This window comes from Mugil cephalus, chromosome 18, assembly GCF_022458985.1.
Source record: "Mugil cephalus isolate CIBA_MC_2020 chromosome 18, CIBA_Mcephalus_1.1, whole genome shotgun sequence".
Classification (NCBI taxonomy): domain Eukaryota; kingdom Metazoa; phylum Chordata; class Actinopteri; order Mugiliformes; family Mugilidae; genus Mugil; species Mugil cephalus.
Window position 1 is genome coordinate 4,647,546 of NC_061787.1, and position 19,431 is coordinate 4,666,976.

The window sequence follows — 19,431 nt, forward strand, 5'->3', positions numbered from 1 at the left end:
GACGAGTTTGTAAAAGGGGCAGAAACATGGCTCACAACGCCAGAAGAGATGCTCTGAGGACTGTATGTATACTGATCTTGTAAGACCATTTTGCTGAACGTCCATGTACAAAGATGAGCTGTAGTCTCTATTCAAAATTATTTAAATTCTGTTTGAGAACACTGTTCATGTAAACACAGTCGATGACCACCTCAGAAAACACAGAAAAGACTCATTTGAGGATACCCGCTGAGTAAACATTTCCCAGAGGCTCAGCAGTATGAGAATATCTTAAAAGCTGTTTCACGGCAAACCGATCACAACTGATGATGTCTAGGGACGGGCATCGAGAACCAGTTCTTTAAAAGCATCAGCCTTCATGCTTTTCGATTCTTTTCGTGCTGAATCTTTAGGTCCCAGTCCAGATGGTGGTAATGCACATAAAAGTAGTTTACCAACCGCCATAAAACGAAAGAAGAAGAATCTTTACGTTGAAGCACAGCATTCATATTAGAGATCGACCGATACATCGAGCCGATATTTCCATTTTTTAATGGTATTAGTATTGGCTGATATACGGGTCCGTCCTCCAACACATACATATTTTAATTTTTTTCCATGGCAAGACTTACAAACAGGCGAATCCACAGGCAGCCCTGTGTTGCTGGAGAAGCTGCGGACCCGTGCAGCCCATACATTGCCCCTCCCCCACTAACAGAGTATGTGCAGCTTGTGTAGAGCACTCCTACAAATAAGAGTTCGGGGGAAAAAAAGTGTTTTCTTTTGTTTTTTTAATTAATTAATTTATTTTAACTCTTTATTTTTAATCACTCAGCACCAACACATTACATTCAATAGCCACAGTCCTCACTTTAACTGTAGGAGTAGGAGTTTGCTAGCTGACGTTTTCCTTTCTCTCTCTCTGGTAAACTAATAGCGCAGGTTGTCAATCAACCACTGCCCACAGTTTATATTGGAGCTGTTGTGCTGTTGTTAAGCTTTTGGCTGGAATATGTGTTGATGTTCAAGCCAAGGTGTAGGACTAATGCTGCCTGTAAGCTAAATATACTTGGCTGAGAAGGACCACGGGCCAAAGCAGGCTCCAGCTGTGATGTCCACTGAGAATCAAGCACGAAAAAGTAATCGACAGATTTGCCTCTCTCAAGGTGAGGTGGATTAGATTGGAGTCTGCAAGGTCTGTTCAGTCCAAAAGGAGAGACAAAGGATAGAACGACGTCTCTCAGGCAGGGCTGCCTATCTTTATTGACCTTCATATCTTTATCTTTTCTTTTGGGGAGGGCGGCCGCGCTCTGACCGTGGAATTCTTAGAGATCAATAAATGTTTTTGGTTAAATTGATACTTGTGTCTGTTTTATCATGTAAATGGAGGGAGAAAAAGCAGTATTGGCTCCAAATATCGACAAAATCGGCAGCACGTATCGGCCATCGGCCAGTGATTATGTAAAAAAAAAAAAAAAAAAAAACATGCAATTTATGCAGCACCGTAATTTCAAGCAAGGCCGTCAACACCACCAACACAATGAAATATTTGATGATGATGAACAGTGAACAATTTCCTACTTGTTTTCTTACACAAGCTCTTATCTCATGTTTAGAAACTCAATAAAATTTCTGTTGTTTACACAAAACCACGAACGGCTACTTTTTAGAGACCACAAATTCACAGGAGGAACTGATAAGGGTATCGATAAAGAATTGTATCAATGAACAGAATCGATCGGTATCAATAAGATCTAATCAGTGCCCATTCTTATTCATGTGTGTGTGGAGTGGAGGAATAATCTGCTTTTCCTAAAACAACTTCCCCTCACAGCAGATCAGATAGTGAATTAACAATATAATCAATTTCAATCCCCGCATACGAACCCAAACAACTGTCACAGAAATATATATATATATATATATAAATAAAATCTAGCAATACGTTTTTCATGCCCAGCAGTTCACACCATGCAGAGACCAATTGTTACGGCCCTTGAGGCCGTTTCAAGGCTCTTCACACAGGAACCACTATGTGTGTTTGTGTGTTACGAGGAGTCATTTGTATGCATGTTAGGCACAGAGGCTTATTAGAAGCCACGAGGTAAAAGCCAATTGGCATCCTTTCATAGACGGTGGCGAGAAAAGCCAGTGTCAGCTCAATGAATATTCAGATAGAAGCGGAGCCTTGAGGGGACGTGGAGCGGCCCCAATATTTTATCAGTCTTCCTCACAGCATGGCCATAACCTATTCAAAGCAATCCAAATCTTTCTCTGTACCGCCGAACCCCACGTTCATTCACTCCTTCCCTGTTGTGGTTTCTTTTATCACTCACATATACTGTACACCATTTGCAGCTGCATAGATATTGTATAGCGCTCTTGTTGCTGCCTCTCTCCCTCCCTTTCCCCCCAGCTGTACGTTTTCCTGCATAGGGGAATAATGAGAGCCAGCAGCGGTGGGTGGCCGCGTGCGTCGCATTGTATAGGAGTGCTGTGATTAATCGAGCTTGCCAAATGGAAAATGAAATGCCAGCAAGGCCACGCTGTTCAGCAGACTGTTAGTGTTTGTTTGAGAGAGAAACACAGATGAACACACATGATCGACCTCCAGACTTTTCCAGGTCCTTGCTCTCGGCACTCCGCCAGAAAGACTCGGGTCGCCCGCTAGGAGAAGACGGTCTTAACTGACTTGGGTCGACTCCGCCGGTGCACAGACAGCAGTCTGCGGAGGAAATAAAAAGCACTCTCAACCCCCCTCCCCCCCCCCTGCACCTCAATAACCATAGATGGATGAGCAATTTGAGGGAGGATGAGAGAGAACGTGTGAGAAGAGCTGATGGAAACCAACACCTCGCTAAGGATGTGTTTATGTTTGCTACGCTGTCACTCTGACAGTTCTCTCAGCGTCGGTGACTCAAGGATTCGGAGCCGAGCAAATGCTTGACACCTCCTGCATAAAGGCTGGAAGTGAGCTGAAACAACTGCACGGAACGCAATCTGTTTCGCGCCCTCCGGGAAGCCAAATGTCACACGCGCACCTTTAAGACGACAAACAGTGCACATTCAAATTTAACCTGGTCTTTCCCATTTAGCATCCCGCATGCACACATAATGGATCCTCTGGGTGCTTTAACAATCCCTCACACAAATGGGGGACAAGAGGAGGAGGCAGGCAAACCAAGCAGGTCTATTCGAGGAAAAAAAAAAATAAAAATCTGCACAGGGGTGTTGGAAATTCAACCATTATGGTTATGAATGGGCTGCAAATCAGGCATGAATTCAATCAACACTCCAAACTATTCTGTTCTGCTTTATATACAATTTTTGCTCCATTATTATAATACCGAATATTTGTTCCTGGGTTGAACCCAAGGAATAAATAGAATATGTTGGATTGAGAGGAGAATTACAGAGTGTTGTAAACCATAAACCACTTGTCATGGCTTTTCTATAAGCCTATCAAATGGTAATGATATGCATTAAACCTCCAACTCAGGCCCGACCATAAATAGAGCAGTATAGCTGGTATATGACCCAAGCTGCGCTATTATTTCATGAAATGCGTCATCAACTCATGTCACTGTCACTTCCTATAGGGGAGCTTTATATATTGCTTTGGCCATCTGCCCGAATCCACCACTGTCGTATTGTTCTGAAATGTTGTGAGGATTACTGACTTTCCACATTTCATAATCCCATCACGGTCTTTGGCCCGCCTCATTGTTGAACGCTGGCATCATTTTCCCAGCAGCAAAACAAAAAGCTTGCCATTACATATTAGATTACCTCGATGCCAAATGCGATTCGGGTCCCTCTGAAATCAGACATTTGCTCTTAGACGATAAGCGGGGAATGTCGAGTCCGAGCCACTCCCAAAGAAAATGGGGAAGCGAAGTGTAGATAATGAAACGCGAACGCTTATCCTTCCCGCTCCTTGTGAGACTCTTATTAGTTTTTTCTTTTGTTTCGTTCCCGTCCCTGTATGTTAATGCACCAGCTCCTGATGCGTCCTCCTGATGAGGAGATGAAAACAGAAGTAAAACCTGTCGAGCATGGAAAGCAATCTGCTCTGTGATGTCCTCCGAAATCAGAAGTGCAACTCGGGAGCCGTGCGCGAACGAATCCCATTCACCTTCCAAAAAGATGAAAAGACCTTCCCAATCAGTTCTTAAGAGAATAATGCTCTAAGACATCTCTGATGGGTTGAGGCCTCAATGTGCTCCATCTCATCGCAGCCTAATACAGTACGATGGTGACAGTCAGGCTCTCAGCACGACAGCAAAGGATCCAACATGGCGATAGGCTAATGAAATAAAGAGCCCGAGGCGAGCTGTTATGTCTACAAAGGAGAAAGAGAAGAAAAAACAACAAAAAATCGAGCTAATTTTCAATGCAGTTCTGCAAAGATATTTGGCTCATATGCACCATGTGTGCGATGCAAAAGACTCTCCATTGTGGATGTAGCGCAGTAAAGGACACGGGGGTTTGAACAGGAATGCAGCCAAGATGCTAGCACAGATTGAAGACATGCACAGTGCAGGCAAACACACAAACACATGTGCTCCAGCATACTGTATGCACGCAAGGGTACCGGCACATATGGCGTGTGTGTGTGTACAGTAGCTACACATATACACGCACGAGCCCTCCGCTAACATCCCCAAACAAGACCACAAATAAACCCCCGCAGCCGGCGCACTTCCCATTTCTGCAGACTTCCAGCTACAACAGAGCGGTGCCCTGACCCCCGCAGCATCTGTAGCTGAACAGCAGGCCTGGCTAACAAACCGCCACAGAGGACGGAAGCGGGAGGCAGGCTGAGCCACTGATTGATCTGCGGGGTAATTGGCCGGGAGCGGCTCCAACAGCCAGAGGACGTAAATATCAGCTACCCCTGCTGGACGGGGAGTTAAGTTCCACAGGAGCGATAAACTCCGACTGGCTGTCCCCCCGAGTGAAGGCGCGTTGTCTGATAAGCCCCCGCGAACACTCCGTGCCCGGGAAAAAGAGCAAGGTGTGATATCGAGAGCGCGGGGGAGACGAGTGGGGCGGGAGAACAGAATGAAGTCGCAGTCACAACAGAAAGTTGCAGAGCGAAATCACGCGTCAGGACTAGCGAACTAGCGCGGCTGATGAGCCGAGCGCTGCCGCTGCGACGCCGGCAAGTCACAGCAGCTTGTCAGTTAGCTAGCAAATAAATTTACCGTCTCAAAGGGTGTTGCTAGTTTGGTCGGTATGATTTTCTAGTTGACACATATTTGACTGTAGGATTAGACTGTACTCATTAAGAAGTAGAATCTGAGAACAAGAAAGCTGCACTACATTAATTAAAAACAAAATAAATAAATAACATGAGCATTCATCTTATTGAAGTTGAGAGGTGCCTTTTAGGTACTAACGTAGTATACCGGTCCATAGAGAACCGGTTGTTTCTTTGTTTGTCTGTTTTTAGGGTGACAAGACGTCCACAAATTCTGGGGACAGTCCCCGTTTTGGATGACCTGTCCCCCGGCTAAAGCTGTCTCCGAAAATGTCCCTTTCTATGAATGAGGGAAAAAAAAAGTTGCGCGCAGACTACAGTTATTACGATAGCAGGTCGCGCTGCTATTGACATTACAGACACAGAAAAACATGTTTAAACATAAATAAATATGTCAGAATAAATTAAACTGTAATTGTCCCTGTTTCTTCATTTCATCTTGACAACGTATTTATTTATTTTATCTCTGAGCTGGAAATGTCCCCGGATTTCCACAGCACCACGCAAACCTTTTTTACTACCACTAATATTTATGCGTCATCACTGTAAAATAGTCCATCCTTAGTCAATATACTGCATTAATTCCTCTCCCAAACAACAGTAGAAACTATTGTGAACATTGTATTATGCATGAAAAAAAAAAAATATATATATCGTGACTTTTGACCAGAACTTGAAAAATATCGTGATACTGTGATATTTTCAGTCAGATCAAATCACTTAATCTTAAATCCTCTCTCAAAACACATTTTTTTTTCTTTTTTCCTTCAACCCAGTTTTAGATTCTGGTTTTTATTGTTTGATTGTTTTATGATTTTAATCTAGTTTCTATTTCTTCTCTGTGTTTTATATATTCTCCTGTTGGTGTTTTTTAAAGAGCTTCATAAATAGAGATTGAGATCAAGCTGCCCGTTAGTTTGGCAAAATTATTCTAACCACTTGATTACATGCACATCAACTTCAAATTGAGCGTGTTAAAATAGAAATAGGGAGTCGTTGGCTTTTACTGCGTTTCCTTAGTGTATTCTTGCCAAAAAGTCTCATTAATCTGGAGGTTCTGTTTGAGATCCTGCCCGATTAACTTTTCTGCAGCGTTCGCTGCCAATGACTCTCGACATTTAACGCGGCGAGTACAGCGCAATTACAAAAATAAGTAATAGGTGACACTGAGGCGAAGAAAGAGGCCCTAGGTTGGAGAAAAACAGAATTATTTTTTAATGCGGAGATGTAAGCTTCGCAGGGCAGAATTTTCCAAGACCACCACAGAAAGCACAGGAATTAGTTGTGAATCAGAGAGAAAGCATGAAACATGCATGATGCGGAGAGAAGACAGAAGAAAGGAGGCAGTGTTCGCTGAAAATAAAAACAGAGAGGCGAGTGAGGGGGGTGAGGAGGGTGAGGAGGGACACAGGGTAAGGCCGACCTCGTCCACAGCTGTAGGAGGTGTGCCTGCAATGCTAACTCGCTCCATCCATCCTCGTCTAGATAAAACAGTGTGAAGAGTATCTTCAGCTGGGCTCAAACGCACCACCTGCTATTTTTCTTCTCCCGTACGAGGAAAAGAAATTCTTCTTGGATGATATTGGTGTTGGCAGCCGGAGCTCAAAAAGCACACATCTAGAGCAATGACTCCACATGAAAACTACACAGGGGACTCTACTCCGGTCTGTTCTGCTCTTTTCTTTAGCAGACATGAGAAGCATGTAAGCAATGCACACCCACGTGTTTCCTCGACGGGGAATAGACGGATAACAACGTGGTGACAGTAGGCAGCCCTGAAACTGCACAGAATACGACTTATCTGCATCTGCGGCATATTCGCGCCATAGCTACGGCGTCGCTCCCCGAAAAGTAACAACGCACTGCAGCGATGCAGATCATGACGGCAGTGACTGGTCCGAAATGCATTTACTTGTTCGCGTAAGTTCTCGTTTGTTCAGGCTCCTAAACACCATCTTCTTGATGTTCTGTGCTGAAGAGATTGTAGTGAAACTAACTGTTGATCCAACTTAAACTCCAACACAGGACGCTCAGTTTCACTTTCATTGTGTGAAGTACAGACACAGCCGTCCACATAACAATACGGACACATCAGCGCACAGGTATAAATGCTTTCGACGGTGGTAGCTTTGCAATCAGCATGCCGCAGTACTGTACATTAAGCTTTACACTGCAGGGACAACTAATGGCTATAAACACTGGAGCAAAACATTGGAAAAGAAGCTCTTTTTTTTTTTTTTTCGTTTGTTATGTGATTCATTATGAGCAGCTAAATGCAAACGGATAATTCAGGCAAAGAGAACAACAGAGAATGCACCACAGGTGACTTCTCTCTCCATTTCTACTCGTTGATTTTGTCAGCTTTTTTTTTTCCTCCAGGCTCGTCTGTGAAGCTGACACCCTACCGGTGCCCAGCCATGGAAAATGAAATTCTACTCCCACTGCCTCAGGTGCTATACCAGTGTGGGACAGAGTTTTGACAATGTTTTTATTGGATTTATGTTGGGAGGTCTCCAACTAGAAAAGCTGGACGACACCACACAAGCTCAGTTTTCACTAAGAGAATTTAATGTGTCTGTTCAAAGTGAAAATGGACAGTAGGCTCCTCAACAAACATGTTGGTCAATCTTTTCCTTTTAAAAATCATGGTGCAACAACAAGGCCATCCATCCAGGCCAGACCACTATAATGCTCAACGTTAGTGTAAATAGTACTTAACAGTTCATTTTTAACAGTGAAACACTAAGTTTGTTTACATCCAAAGTTTAATTGAACTATGCTCGAAATTCGACTTTCTGAATGCGATCCTTGACCCAGTTTACATGCATGTCCTCCTCCTCCACACTAGGTGGAGATATGTGTCCTTCCAATGGGTTAATACCGCGTTAATACAGCCCCCTTTCCAGTTGACATACAACAGGATGGATAATAGTTCATCTTTTTTAACCTCATACGTAATGTGTGCGCTACTTTTGTTGCAGATAACATGGCGCTGTCCCTAAGGTGGTTCTTCTACCGGCTCTGTTTACCTTCTTCTTCTTCTGCGACCGGCTTTCCTGGATGTTTTTGTTCCGGGGTCATACACCAGTACAGCGATCATGGGGCATTTGCACGGGTGCTGTCCAGTTAAAGTCAGATTAAGGCGTATACATGGCGTAGAAAATCAAATTCCAATCATGTTATCAGGGTGTCTTAATCGGATAATGAGAAGTCCGATTTTAGTTGGAGTAATGTGTTTAAATGCACTTAAATTGTGCAGTTAAGGTTAAGGCAACAATTTGTTTTATTCATGTGTATGTAAATGTACTGAGCGAAGCCAACATAGGATCTAGCCCGTCATGAGGATGATAAACAAGGATCCCATCGAGCCGATCTCTTCTTTGAAAGTGTCAAAATTAGATATGTACATGTAAAATAAATCCCAACAAAACACTTTGTTTTTTACAAAGTGAGAGCAACAAGCTGCAATATATTTTCAGTGGAAACCAGCAATATGAAGCAACAAGCTGGTGTCCAACACAAGACAAGAGCAGACTTTGACTCAGCCGTTCTCTCTATCAGCAAAACTCCTCATCATAGTCCACATGAGAAAAGGCTGAGTTTTAACTTTAACTATCATTAATCGTCATACACCTCCATTATACGCCTCTCTCTGCCAATCTGGTGAATGTCATCGTCTTTAGAAACCTCAGTCTGAGAGTTCAGTGGATGGAATGAAATAGATTTGATTCAAACATTTAAATGTCGGGTGCTGCCGCTGGCAAATGCCTTTGGAGACAGATGCGAAACTGGGAAGTAGCTGAACTTTCGGCCCGGGTTCCTGCGACGGTGCTGCCTCACTGAGGACCTTCCAAGAGTCGATCTCCAAGGTTCAATTTCCAATTTTCCAGTTTGAGCCCATCTAGGTCCAATCTCGTGACACCGTCTCCTTTATGATGGGCCCATATATCCTGTTCCAGCTACAATCCTAAATGTCATTTGACTCATTTTGTACCAAAATGGTTCTCAGCCCGATTGGAGTTTGGTTGGGCTTCGAAGATCAATCACTGCCATCTCGATTAGTCTTGGCCTGAATTCTAGATAGTATGAAGTAGCAGTGAAAGTAACTTTTAAGTTAGTTAATAGTTGCTCCAGAGATCTTTTAAGATTTTTTTGTTTAAAGACAATCGAGAAAATATTCAGCTCAAATACCTTGTTATCTTTCATGAATGAGCAGAGAAACCTCCTCATGTTTTATCAGAAACCTCCATGAAGCAGCAGCTGCACCGAGTCTTGGCCCTGCAAGCGGCCAACGATCAGAGCACAGGGAGCAAGAGCAGGAGGAGGAGGAGAACTTGCAGCTTTTATTTGTGCTGGCTTTGGCTTAAGGTGCTGAAACACCACTTAATCTACCCGTCTTCTGGGGTCTAAGGTCACAGCGCCCTCGGACGACCTGAACAGCAGAATGCTCAAATCCCCCAACAGCTTTGAAACACACACATACACGGAAATGCACACGCCACGGTTCCTCCACTCAGTAATTTCCCCCGCCGCACATCCCGCATTCAACTCCTCCACTCGCAGGTTTTTATATTACATGGCATTACTGCAAGGCTGCCTGTCAAGATGTAACGCGTTCCACTGTGGCTGACCTCCAGGGATGAGGTGAATCTACGGCAGAGGAGGCAACATCTCATGTGCTTTGAAGAACAAGAAGCGTTAATTGTGTTCACTTTAATGGCAATTTTACTCATCATACTTCAGTTCCGGTCGGATCGCCGTGGTGCAGAAATTAGCACGTTGGCTCAATATCACATTTTTTCCACATACTATTTCATAACTTCATTATTTCTCCGTCATGATTACATCTCGGGAGAATAATGAAAAAGAAAAAAAAAGGACAAGAGAATCGTTTTAGAAATGCAAACAATCTTTCTTTACTGGCCTGAGGCGTACCGTCCTTTCCTAAAGCACTTTTGTTGCTCATTCCTCTGTCCCAGACTTCTCTCTCTTTTACGTATATTAACACATTGGACCTAAAACTACACTAAAACCAAACGATCCAAGTAGGAATAAGTTAGATTTATCACTGTGAAAACCACCAACAAGTTTAACGAAGCATTTTTCCAACTTAGAATGCAAATCTAAAGTGTAAATTTCAAAAGCTTATGTAGTAATTTAGCAAACAACAAAGCTATTTACAACTATTTACATTAAAATGCAGGAAAGCCATTTTTATACAACTAATTCCAACCATCTACGAAACTATGAGTCACAATAAGTAATAATCTCAAGTCTAAATGTCAAAACTTGCTTCTCTCTCTGTGGCTGTAGTCACTCCATAGAACGAATACAGCGTCACTCCAACAACTTTTTCCTCATCCTTAGTAACCATTGCCACATCATTTCCTGATTGTTTATGTGATGCATTTTTCCACCAATAGTAAAGAGGATGTAATCTGCATTTGAAGCTGGATAGTGACTAGCAATCTCCACTTGCTAGCGTTTCCCTTTTCACCATTTCTCCGTGCACCAAACATGACGACAATATTCAGGAAAAAGTGTGGAGTAAATTATTATTGTCCAGTTTTACTTGGTCTATCAACAGTTTAATAGTTGTGTATAGCTTGAAGTTAACACTTTCTACACAAGGTGAAACGGAGACTTCACTTCACTCCGCTACGTCGTCTTGATTTGGACGCACCGGGGCATCCGCCAACTCCAGAGGGTTAATCTTGGCTTATACTACCAGGACACATCTACTACACAGAAGCTACATCAGAGCTTTACGCATTTGCGAGCTCTTGCGAGTACTTGTGTGTAAGTGTCACTCTGTAATTACAGCAGGAAGATTACGCACTAGTGGACATTGAGATTTGTGTTTGGGTAGCAGTCTTTATGTAGTCTCTGAACTTTTGCCGATACGCCTCTGACACAAACTCACACGCTTTTAGTGTAGCAGCATTTAACAAATCATCAACCTGTTGGGCTTCACCAGATATTCCACATTGGTTTAGGCCACCAACTATGATGCAAAATATGAATCAACTTTATGAAAAGTGGGCACTAATGGAATGCACTTAGTGATATTAAAAGAATTGATTGCCAGGCTTAAAGAAGAGGAAGTTCCCACTACAGCTCCAGCTCCAGCCTTTGTAACCCCACAGCTTTGACTGCTTCGATTTCAAGTTTTTTGATTTTAAGCTCTAATTAGGCCCGTCTGACTTGTGCGTTCTCTTGTGCCTCTAACTGGAGACGAAACTGAAGGCGAACCTTCCACAGAACCTTCCTCTTCCCCGTGGCCTCCCCCAGACTGGGCCCCATTAACCAGCACAGCACACAAACAAACCACACTCAGTTCCACCAACTTATTTACTGCAAGAGCCTGTAGCTCACAGTTTACAATTTGTTTAGGTCACGCTCAACGGCATTTCCCAATTTGATCTAGAGAAGGGCTGCTAGGAAAGAATTCGAAAACCAAATGAAGAGGATCTCACACCTGGCTGCACTAATCAGAATCAATCTGCTCATCAAACAATTATCAACCTGGTGAGGAGATGGATCCTTTGGGATTTCGGACGGGCACCAAATTCATGTTACGACCCAGCTCAGGAGAGGGAAAGTGGTGTAACATAAAGAACCAGATGGCAGGTTCAAATAATGGATGCAGGCAGAGCAGAAGTGGCAATTTTCCAATTATAAAACCAAGTTTCCTTGACAATCAAAGATAAAACAGGTGAGACTGGCACCTCTACACCTACTGTACATAAAATGGAACAATTATTTGAAAGCAAACAGCTCAGACCTTGCCCCAGCTCCAATACAAAACACATTCTAATCTAGACAAAAACGTGCTACAAAAGCTCGATTCAACTAACAACAAGATTTCAATGACAAACTGACACTGAGGCAAGCTGTTCTCAGCGTCACTCCCAGCGAGGACGGCAGACGGATTGGTGGAAGGATGAATGGATGGAGATGGGGTGGAACCAATTTGTCCAGGTACCGATAATTTGCAGCAGATTACACAAAACACAGAAATAATTTGTAACAGTAAACGTGTTAAATTTCTTTGCGTTGGGGGCAATACATGAACAATACTTGAACAGTTGCAGCAACTACAAGAACTGCAACGAAGAAAATGATGCTGCATATAACCACCGAGGCAGTTGAAGGGTGAATTTTCTGTACTTGTGCAGCTACAGCGAGACGAGCACATGCATCTCCGCCTGATCACAGTTGTTGTAGTCTGCGTGAAGTCCATTTCTGGGCAGGTGAACGTCAGCATGTGCAGGAGCTGAAGCAACTACCTTCAGGCCACCCTTCAACTCACCACGTCTTATATCACACATTGCACATTGCAGTACTTGAGTATTTTAGGCCTTACTCATTCACATGAAAAGCCTTGTTATGTTTCAGTGGCCTGACAACCTTGAAACAATGTTTTTATTGTGAAATATTTGGAGGAATTCATGCAACAGCAGCGCATTAAAGGGTAGGCAAATCAAACACACCCACTTAAATGGGACAATATTATTTTGGATGAGTAATCCAGGGCAATATTCACTTGTACTGTCATACAAATGTGCGTTACTCTAAACTGGCACACTTAATTATATGACAGGAACACACAGCTGGGCTGCATAAGCTGTGACTGTGATTCAGCTGGTGGCCCACACATGTTAGGTGGGCAGAGGTTTTTCGCAACTACACTGCAAACTGTCCTCATTCAGTTTTCTACAAGCTGGTAAGGTTTAAATATAAGAAACCCTGTATGGGTTCTCCAGACTTCTTTAAATACATTACACCTCTTGTAATAAATTTTCTACTGGTCGAGAGAGGAATTAATGCAGCAGGTTGACTAAGGATGGAGGAAGAAACAGGGACAATTACAGCTTAATTTATTTTGACATTCATACTTAAACATATTTAAACTGATATGTCTGTGATGTCAATAGCAGCGTGACCGGCTACCGTAATAACTGTAGTCTGCGCGCAATATGTTTTTTTTTCTCATTCATAAAAAGCTAAAACTGGGGACTGTCCCCATAAATCGACGCAGCACTTTATATTTTCATTCTGCCGCTTCATTTTTCAGATCTTTCCATCTTCACGTCTCACAGTAACAAAGTTGCACCATGAGTGTGTTCAGTGTCGAAGCGCTACACTGAAAATGTATGCTGTTATATTAAACAACTCATATCATTTGCTGCTCAGCCCTGTTAAAGTGTATTTTTTTCACTTCAATTGAATTCAACGAGAAACGCTTTATTTTGTAACGTAAATTTTGCCAGACTCCCCGCGAGTAAATAAAAAAAAAAAAAAAAGCTCCTCTGACGCAAATCGAGGCAGAGCGTGAGGCATCTGGTGTGTAATTTCTCTGACAAATAAATTGTGCACCACGTCATTCCCTTCACTCACGCGAGCCAAGTTCATTTAGTCACTGCTCAGTTTGAATCTCTGGTGTCAGTTAAACCGGCGTCTCTGGCTTCCCCTGATGTCACGGAGACGGCTGAATACGCAGCATCTGCAGACTCGGAGCGCCTCGCTGAAGCACTTGAACACATGACACCAGATATTACCGAGATTGCAGTCACTTGTTCTTCATTCACTGGCTGCTGTAGCGGCTGCATTAGTCATCAAGAGCATGAAAGGATACTGGAAGAATGTGGAGGGGAGGCGGAAGAGTTTTTTTTTTTAATTATTTTTTAATCTCTTTGCTTCTGAAATGACTGAGGAATAAGAGAAAGATTCATGTCACCTTTGTTGCCACTTTTTTTTTTCCTCGCTCCCATTCATCAGAGTGGAGAGGGGGTGAATTAGCATGGTTCACAGAGCAGCTGCAGATGTGAGACACCGTTCACATTGCCAGATTTCAGAGTATCAAGTTGAGTGAAATCGAGACTTTTATCTTCTTTAATTATGTAAATCACATGCCACAGATATTTCACGTCAAGTCGAGAGGCGAAGCTTTTTTCTTTCCTCTGAGCAAATTTTCAGTGAGACTCCCAAGAGGAGCGGGAGGAAAAAAAATAAAAAATACTTGAATAGTGTGGATTCTTTATCTCCAACTACCAACATCAGAAAAAAAAAAAAAGAATGCATCTGTGAATGTAGTTGATATTAATTGCATTTATAAAACGTGCTTTAATTTGTCTTGGCAGTTTTGCAGACTACCGCCAATGCATCTTAACACAGGCAGCAAAGTCAATCTGGATCAAACCTGGAAAACCACTATAGATGCAGACATAGAAATACAGTTATGTTCACATTTATGAAAGAAAAGACATATAGTGATACTTTAAAACTAAACCGGCGCCAAGATCATAAAGGTGGCCCACCAGTAACCGATCATAAAAACTCACATTTGGTCGCACTAAGCACACAAATAAGATAAACCACGTTAATCGATGAATACTATGGTGTGCTCAAACTCAAGCCCAACTACAGATGGGGGGAAACCGTGTGCAAAGTCGACAGAACGATGGGCAAGGATGGATTAGCCTAGCGTGGTGCGAGCTGAGTCGAAGGCGTGTCAGCATGAAATGGAAATGTTTCCCCTTGAGTGAAATGCGCTTCTCCCCCGACTACTTCATCAATATACGGAGACGAGAAGGAAGAGGAGGAGGAGGAGGACAGAAGTGGAGATCAGTCAAAAGCTGAGCTAACACTCACCGGCCACCATAGTCATGGGTTTGCATTTCCAGCCAATGTAGCTTAAAGTGGTTGAATTAACACAGACTGCACGAAAGGTCCAGTTTGTGTGAATAGTGAAACATAAACGCTGGTTTGAACTGTGTCTATGCTAAGCTAAGCTTCAGTTTTACTCAACACACGTCACACTGCTGTTTTTTTTTGTTTTTTTTTATTCGTCTCCTTATGACATCAAATTTTTGGCACAAGTTTCAGTTTATTTCTGGGGACTGTTAATTCAGTGGTGAATTTGAGCTCCCAATGCCGCCCACCACTCGAGCCACTCGGCCGGCCTTGCTGCCGGAGAGCTCCAAATAACACATTAGCGCTGTCACAAGGGCATTTCTGAAGAGCTGGAGTGAAGTTGATAGAGCGATTGGTGAGTAAAACACAGCTGCAGGATAAGAGGTTCACGTCTCAGTCAACAGCGTTTTTGTTGTTGTTGTTTTTTTAGCGGAGAACTTAACCATGCCTGACACTCTTGAAATTTTAATTTTGGGAAACATTTTGTTTTATTTTTCCCCTTAAAGCTCCTTTCTGAATGAAAATAACATTTAACAGTCTTGGCAGATGCTGCTGATGCATAAATGTTTGGAAAAAACCATTTACTTTTTATTTAAGAACATGTGTTTTACTGTTATTCCCCAAGATGGGCTTCACCAATCAGATTTGTGCAGAGATATAAGCTTTCTTGCAACAAGTAGCCTGAAAGGTCTAATCCCAACCCTAACTCCAAACATGTACAACATATAAACACTGACACTCTCAAATATCTAATGGTAAAATGTCCCTAAAGGGTGCAGAGGATGTGCAGATGAGGAGAAACTGGTGTACCCTTCATTTTTCCTGGCACTGTGCCTCCTTACCCCTCAAACACACTAAAAAAAAAAAATGTTGACAGTGTTATTAAACCCAGTCGAGTGTGGTTGAAGAGCTATTAATTCGGTATTATGGCCCGATTATTTGTCATCCATCCACGCTGCCACCGCACTTGAAATGGCGTTCGTCGTTCTCTATCCAAACACAAGAGATGCAAGAAATAACAAGCTACCCAGTCACACGAGTGTCCCGGCCAATGACAGCACACTGCCAGCGGAAACAGTGAGCGTGCTGAAGACAGACAATCAATAAAACTGCAAGAGACTCCCACAAGGCCTTGGAAGATGTTTGTTATTCATTTGGAGCCTTGCTGCTGGAGCAATAATGCGAGAATGTGCTTACAAAGGAAGAACTGACACAAGCAAAAAAAATGAAAAGAAAAAAAAACAAAACTATATCAACATACCTGCAGTGAAGTTGTAACTTGCTGAAAATCCCACCGCTTCCAATTCACCATCTGTAACAAATTTTATCCACAGATATCTGCCGCTACTCCTGATATCAGGCGGGCTGTGCTGGCCGCAGTATCGTCCGAGTATCGGGGAGAAGGCGAAGGGTCCATCCCGGACCTCGATGTTGTCAAATTTACATTCCCAAGAGGACTCGACTGAATAATTCTCATCAAAGTGTAGATCGATGCACTGCCTCGGCGGAGCTGGAAGACACAATAAAAATAATTACCAACCTAGCAGCAAAGCACAGAGTGAACCGTTAGCCACGCTGCGACCGGAAAATACGTCCAATTGTGACTGTTAGTCAACTAATAAAACACACGTCCACGCTGATTGTCTTTTCTTCTGATAACAGTCACCAACATCATTCATCAGCAGTTACTGTAATTTACATCCCCCCCAGAGATGCTCCAGCTGAAAATAAACAGCTACACCACCTTCCTTTTTTTTTGTTTCTTTTTTTTCTTTCTTAATTGCCGCTGCTTAAAGAAAGAGATTTACCTTCAAGGATGTAAACACACTCTGTGTCTGGGGGGTATTTGTTTGGGTAATTGGGAGAAGTGAAGAGCCCTCCTTCTGGTTCTTTCACCCACGTTCCACATTGACCCGCGGGCTTCACTCCAGAATTGTTTTTCACTGAAACGCACGACCAAGCCGAGAGAAAAGTGGGATTAGAGCGTGGAGGGAGGGGAGGGTGTCAGGGCAGACAAAAAAAAAAAAAAAAAAAAAAAAGACGCTCTGGTGGTGGAGATTACCTGCTGTGTCCTTCTTTGTTGCCCCAGACAACCCAAGTATGAGTAGACTTGCAACAACTGTCAGGACAAAGAGAAATGCAACATATGAACTGAAGATCGTGACATTATTCCGTTGCTGTGAAGGTCTGGATCAGCCAGGAACAAGGCCATCGCTGGCATCAGATTCAACATCCTTTTATAACTTCACTATAGCATCAAAGGATTCAAATGATTCCCAGAGATCATGACGTCTGCTTTAAACTATAATGTGAATTTTTATGATTTCTAAGCATTTTTTAAGTCTAAACAGTCATCCCAAACAACTGCATCACAGATTGACACAAATCACAGTTTTCGTTATGGTGCCAAAACAATAATCCTGGATGGGGAAAAAAATTACTACAAGAACTTACACTGTGACCTTCAACTGTGAGTTCACAGGTTGCAGGATGCCTTTCCTCCCGCTAAATAGCTATTCTGCTACTATTCCGAGTTTGATCTGATCTCGGGACTGCCTCTAAACTGATTAAAGGATTATCACACTTCTTCTTTCGGAGCGATTTTTGAGCAAGCGTGCGTCAGCTGGATGAATACGCGGTGTCTTACCGTGATGGAAGCTGTGCCCATGTACCATGTCTGTTCCTTTCACAAATGGCTTCAGACTCAACTAATTCCATTTAGATGTGGGAATACTTGAAGAGAGAAACAATTAAAAAAAAAAAGAGCAGAGGAGAGTTTCTGAAATTTCACACCGAGAAACCGCTCATGTCATACAACCGAAAAAAATAAATTAAAATCCTCCTTATTAGAATCTAAAGCAAAAAGAAGGTCCCTTCAGAGGTGTCACAACTAATCACCAGTTTCATATAAAACCAAAAACAGTTCCAAACACTCGCCCGATTTCCATCCAAACGTTTCTAGTACCCTTTGGTGCTTTTGATGCACAGAAAGGATTAATAGTCCCTTCATCAGCCCTTCTCTAATCGCTCCACCTTTGCGATCTTCGCTTGGGAAATCTCATGGACAGCCTTGTTTTGTCCTCTTTGGTCCCTTTATCAGGAGACGGGTTCCTTCAGGAGCACAGAAAACCACGCAACACTCATCTCTGCGGCGTTTTCCCGCACTCTAAGTCGGTGCGTAAAAATCTCCTGGAAAACAACGTGTCGCGAAAGGAAGAGAGAGAGAAGAAAAAAAGAAAATTACGCGGATTTAGGGTTCATTTGTCGCGTCGTTCTCAGTGCGTCCCTCTCTCTTGGCTTCTGTCAACTGGAGACTATTTCCCGCAGCCGGCAGGAGTTAATGTATGATCCTTCCCCCCTCCCCCTCCCCTCCTCCTCTCCCCCGGTTTATCCAGCAACGACCACAGCCGTCCAATGCGCCACGATCCTCACGTACTTTTGACGCACGCGTTGAAAACTTCTCCAGGACACGACTTCACCCGCGCGCGAGCGCGCGCACACACATGTGGACACGCACCGGGAAAGTGCAAAGCGAAAAAAAAAAAAAAAAAAAAAAACGAGGAAGAGAAGGAAGAGAGCTGATGTGCGTGCGCGCGTGTGTGTTTGAACAATAAAGCACGCGGTGCGGAATTCATTTCAGCTCGTGGATGCGCCGAAAATGGAAAGGTAAGCAGAAAAGGAAATGAGATGAGGAAATGGAATAAACAAGCACAAACGCAGAGACGCTCAATCACCGTCATCAAACATGGAAAAGCGGAAGAATTCAAGTATAAAAACAAACAAACAAAAGAATACACTGCATGAAGAAATAGAAGCTCTGATTACATGTTTAATTGATTACAACACTCTGTTTTTGGAATGCATCCTAAAATACACGCGTGCATTTCCACAGTGCAACAACAGTGCGGCCTGGCACCAGCTTCAAAGTTACCATGGGCGACATCTTCAGATCTTCTCCTCACCTCTCCATGTTCCCAATTTCTACGAGAATTGGAAAGGTGGAAATGATGCACACGGAGAGGCTACACTTTCCTGTCTTTCTGACAAAGACCCATTACTTTCCTGAGGTTGTGGGTGTCACAATGTATCCGCACTCTAACACTGAGTGTGTAGTCGCTCTCACACCTGATGACAAAGCTGATCAGAGGGTGCCCAGGGACAACTCAGGGGCTCGGGCTCCCAAAATAGTCTTGGCACCCTGCAGACAATATCCATCTTCACATACTCCTGCTGCAGAGCCGATCTTGGACCCCGTCCCTCTATGTTAATGTCACTGGTTAGCATTTGCTCGACAGTTCGGATCGGCTCAGGATGACGGCGGACGGTTCGTGTAAAATCTTTCGCGACACGACAGGCGACTTGTCTCGTGTGTTGTGTGTTTTCTGTGTGCGCCCTTCAAGATCATCCTGAGTTTTCAAAGGTAAAACCTCTCACGTCGTCCTCTTAATTACACCCTGTCCCAGCAGAAATTGTCCTGTTAGCCACTCCGGAAG

At 43.2% G+C, this 19,431-nt stretch overlaps 1 protein-coding gene across 4 annotated transcripts in view; it reads right to left on the bottom strand.

The window, feature by feature from the left end:
* Positions 1–18,296, bottom strand: part of neto1l (neuropilin (NRP) and tolloid (TLL)-like 1, like) — an 87,371-nt gene extending 69,075 nt beyond the window's left edge. For all 4 annotated transcript variants that reach the window (XM_047568827.1, XM_047568825.1, XM_047568826.1 and 1 more), the window contains exons 1-4: positions 17,586–18,296; positions 17,001–17,057; positions 16,747–16,881; positions 16,200–16,448 (exon numbers count right to left, since the gene is read on the bottom strand). In XM_047568827.1, coding sequence (XP_047424783.1) covers positions 16,200–16,448; positions 16,747–16,881; positions 17,001–17,057; positions 17,586–17,613 — 469 coding nt within the window. In that variant the 5' untranslated portion in view covers positions 17,614–18,296. The remainder of the gene's footprint in view (positions 1–16,199; positions 16,449–16,746; positions 16,882–17,000; positions 17,058–17,585) is intronic.
* Positions 18,297–19,431: the final 1,135 nt, after the last annotated feature.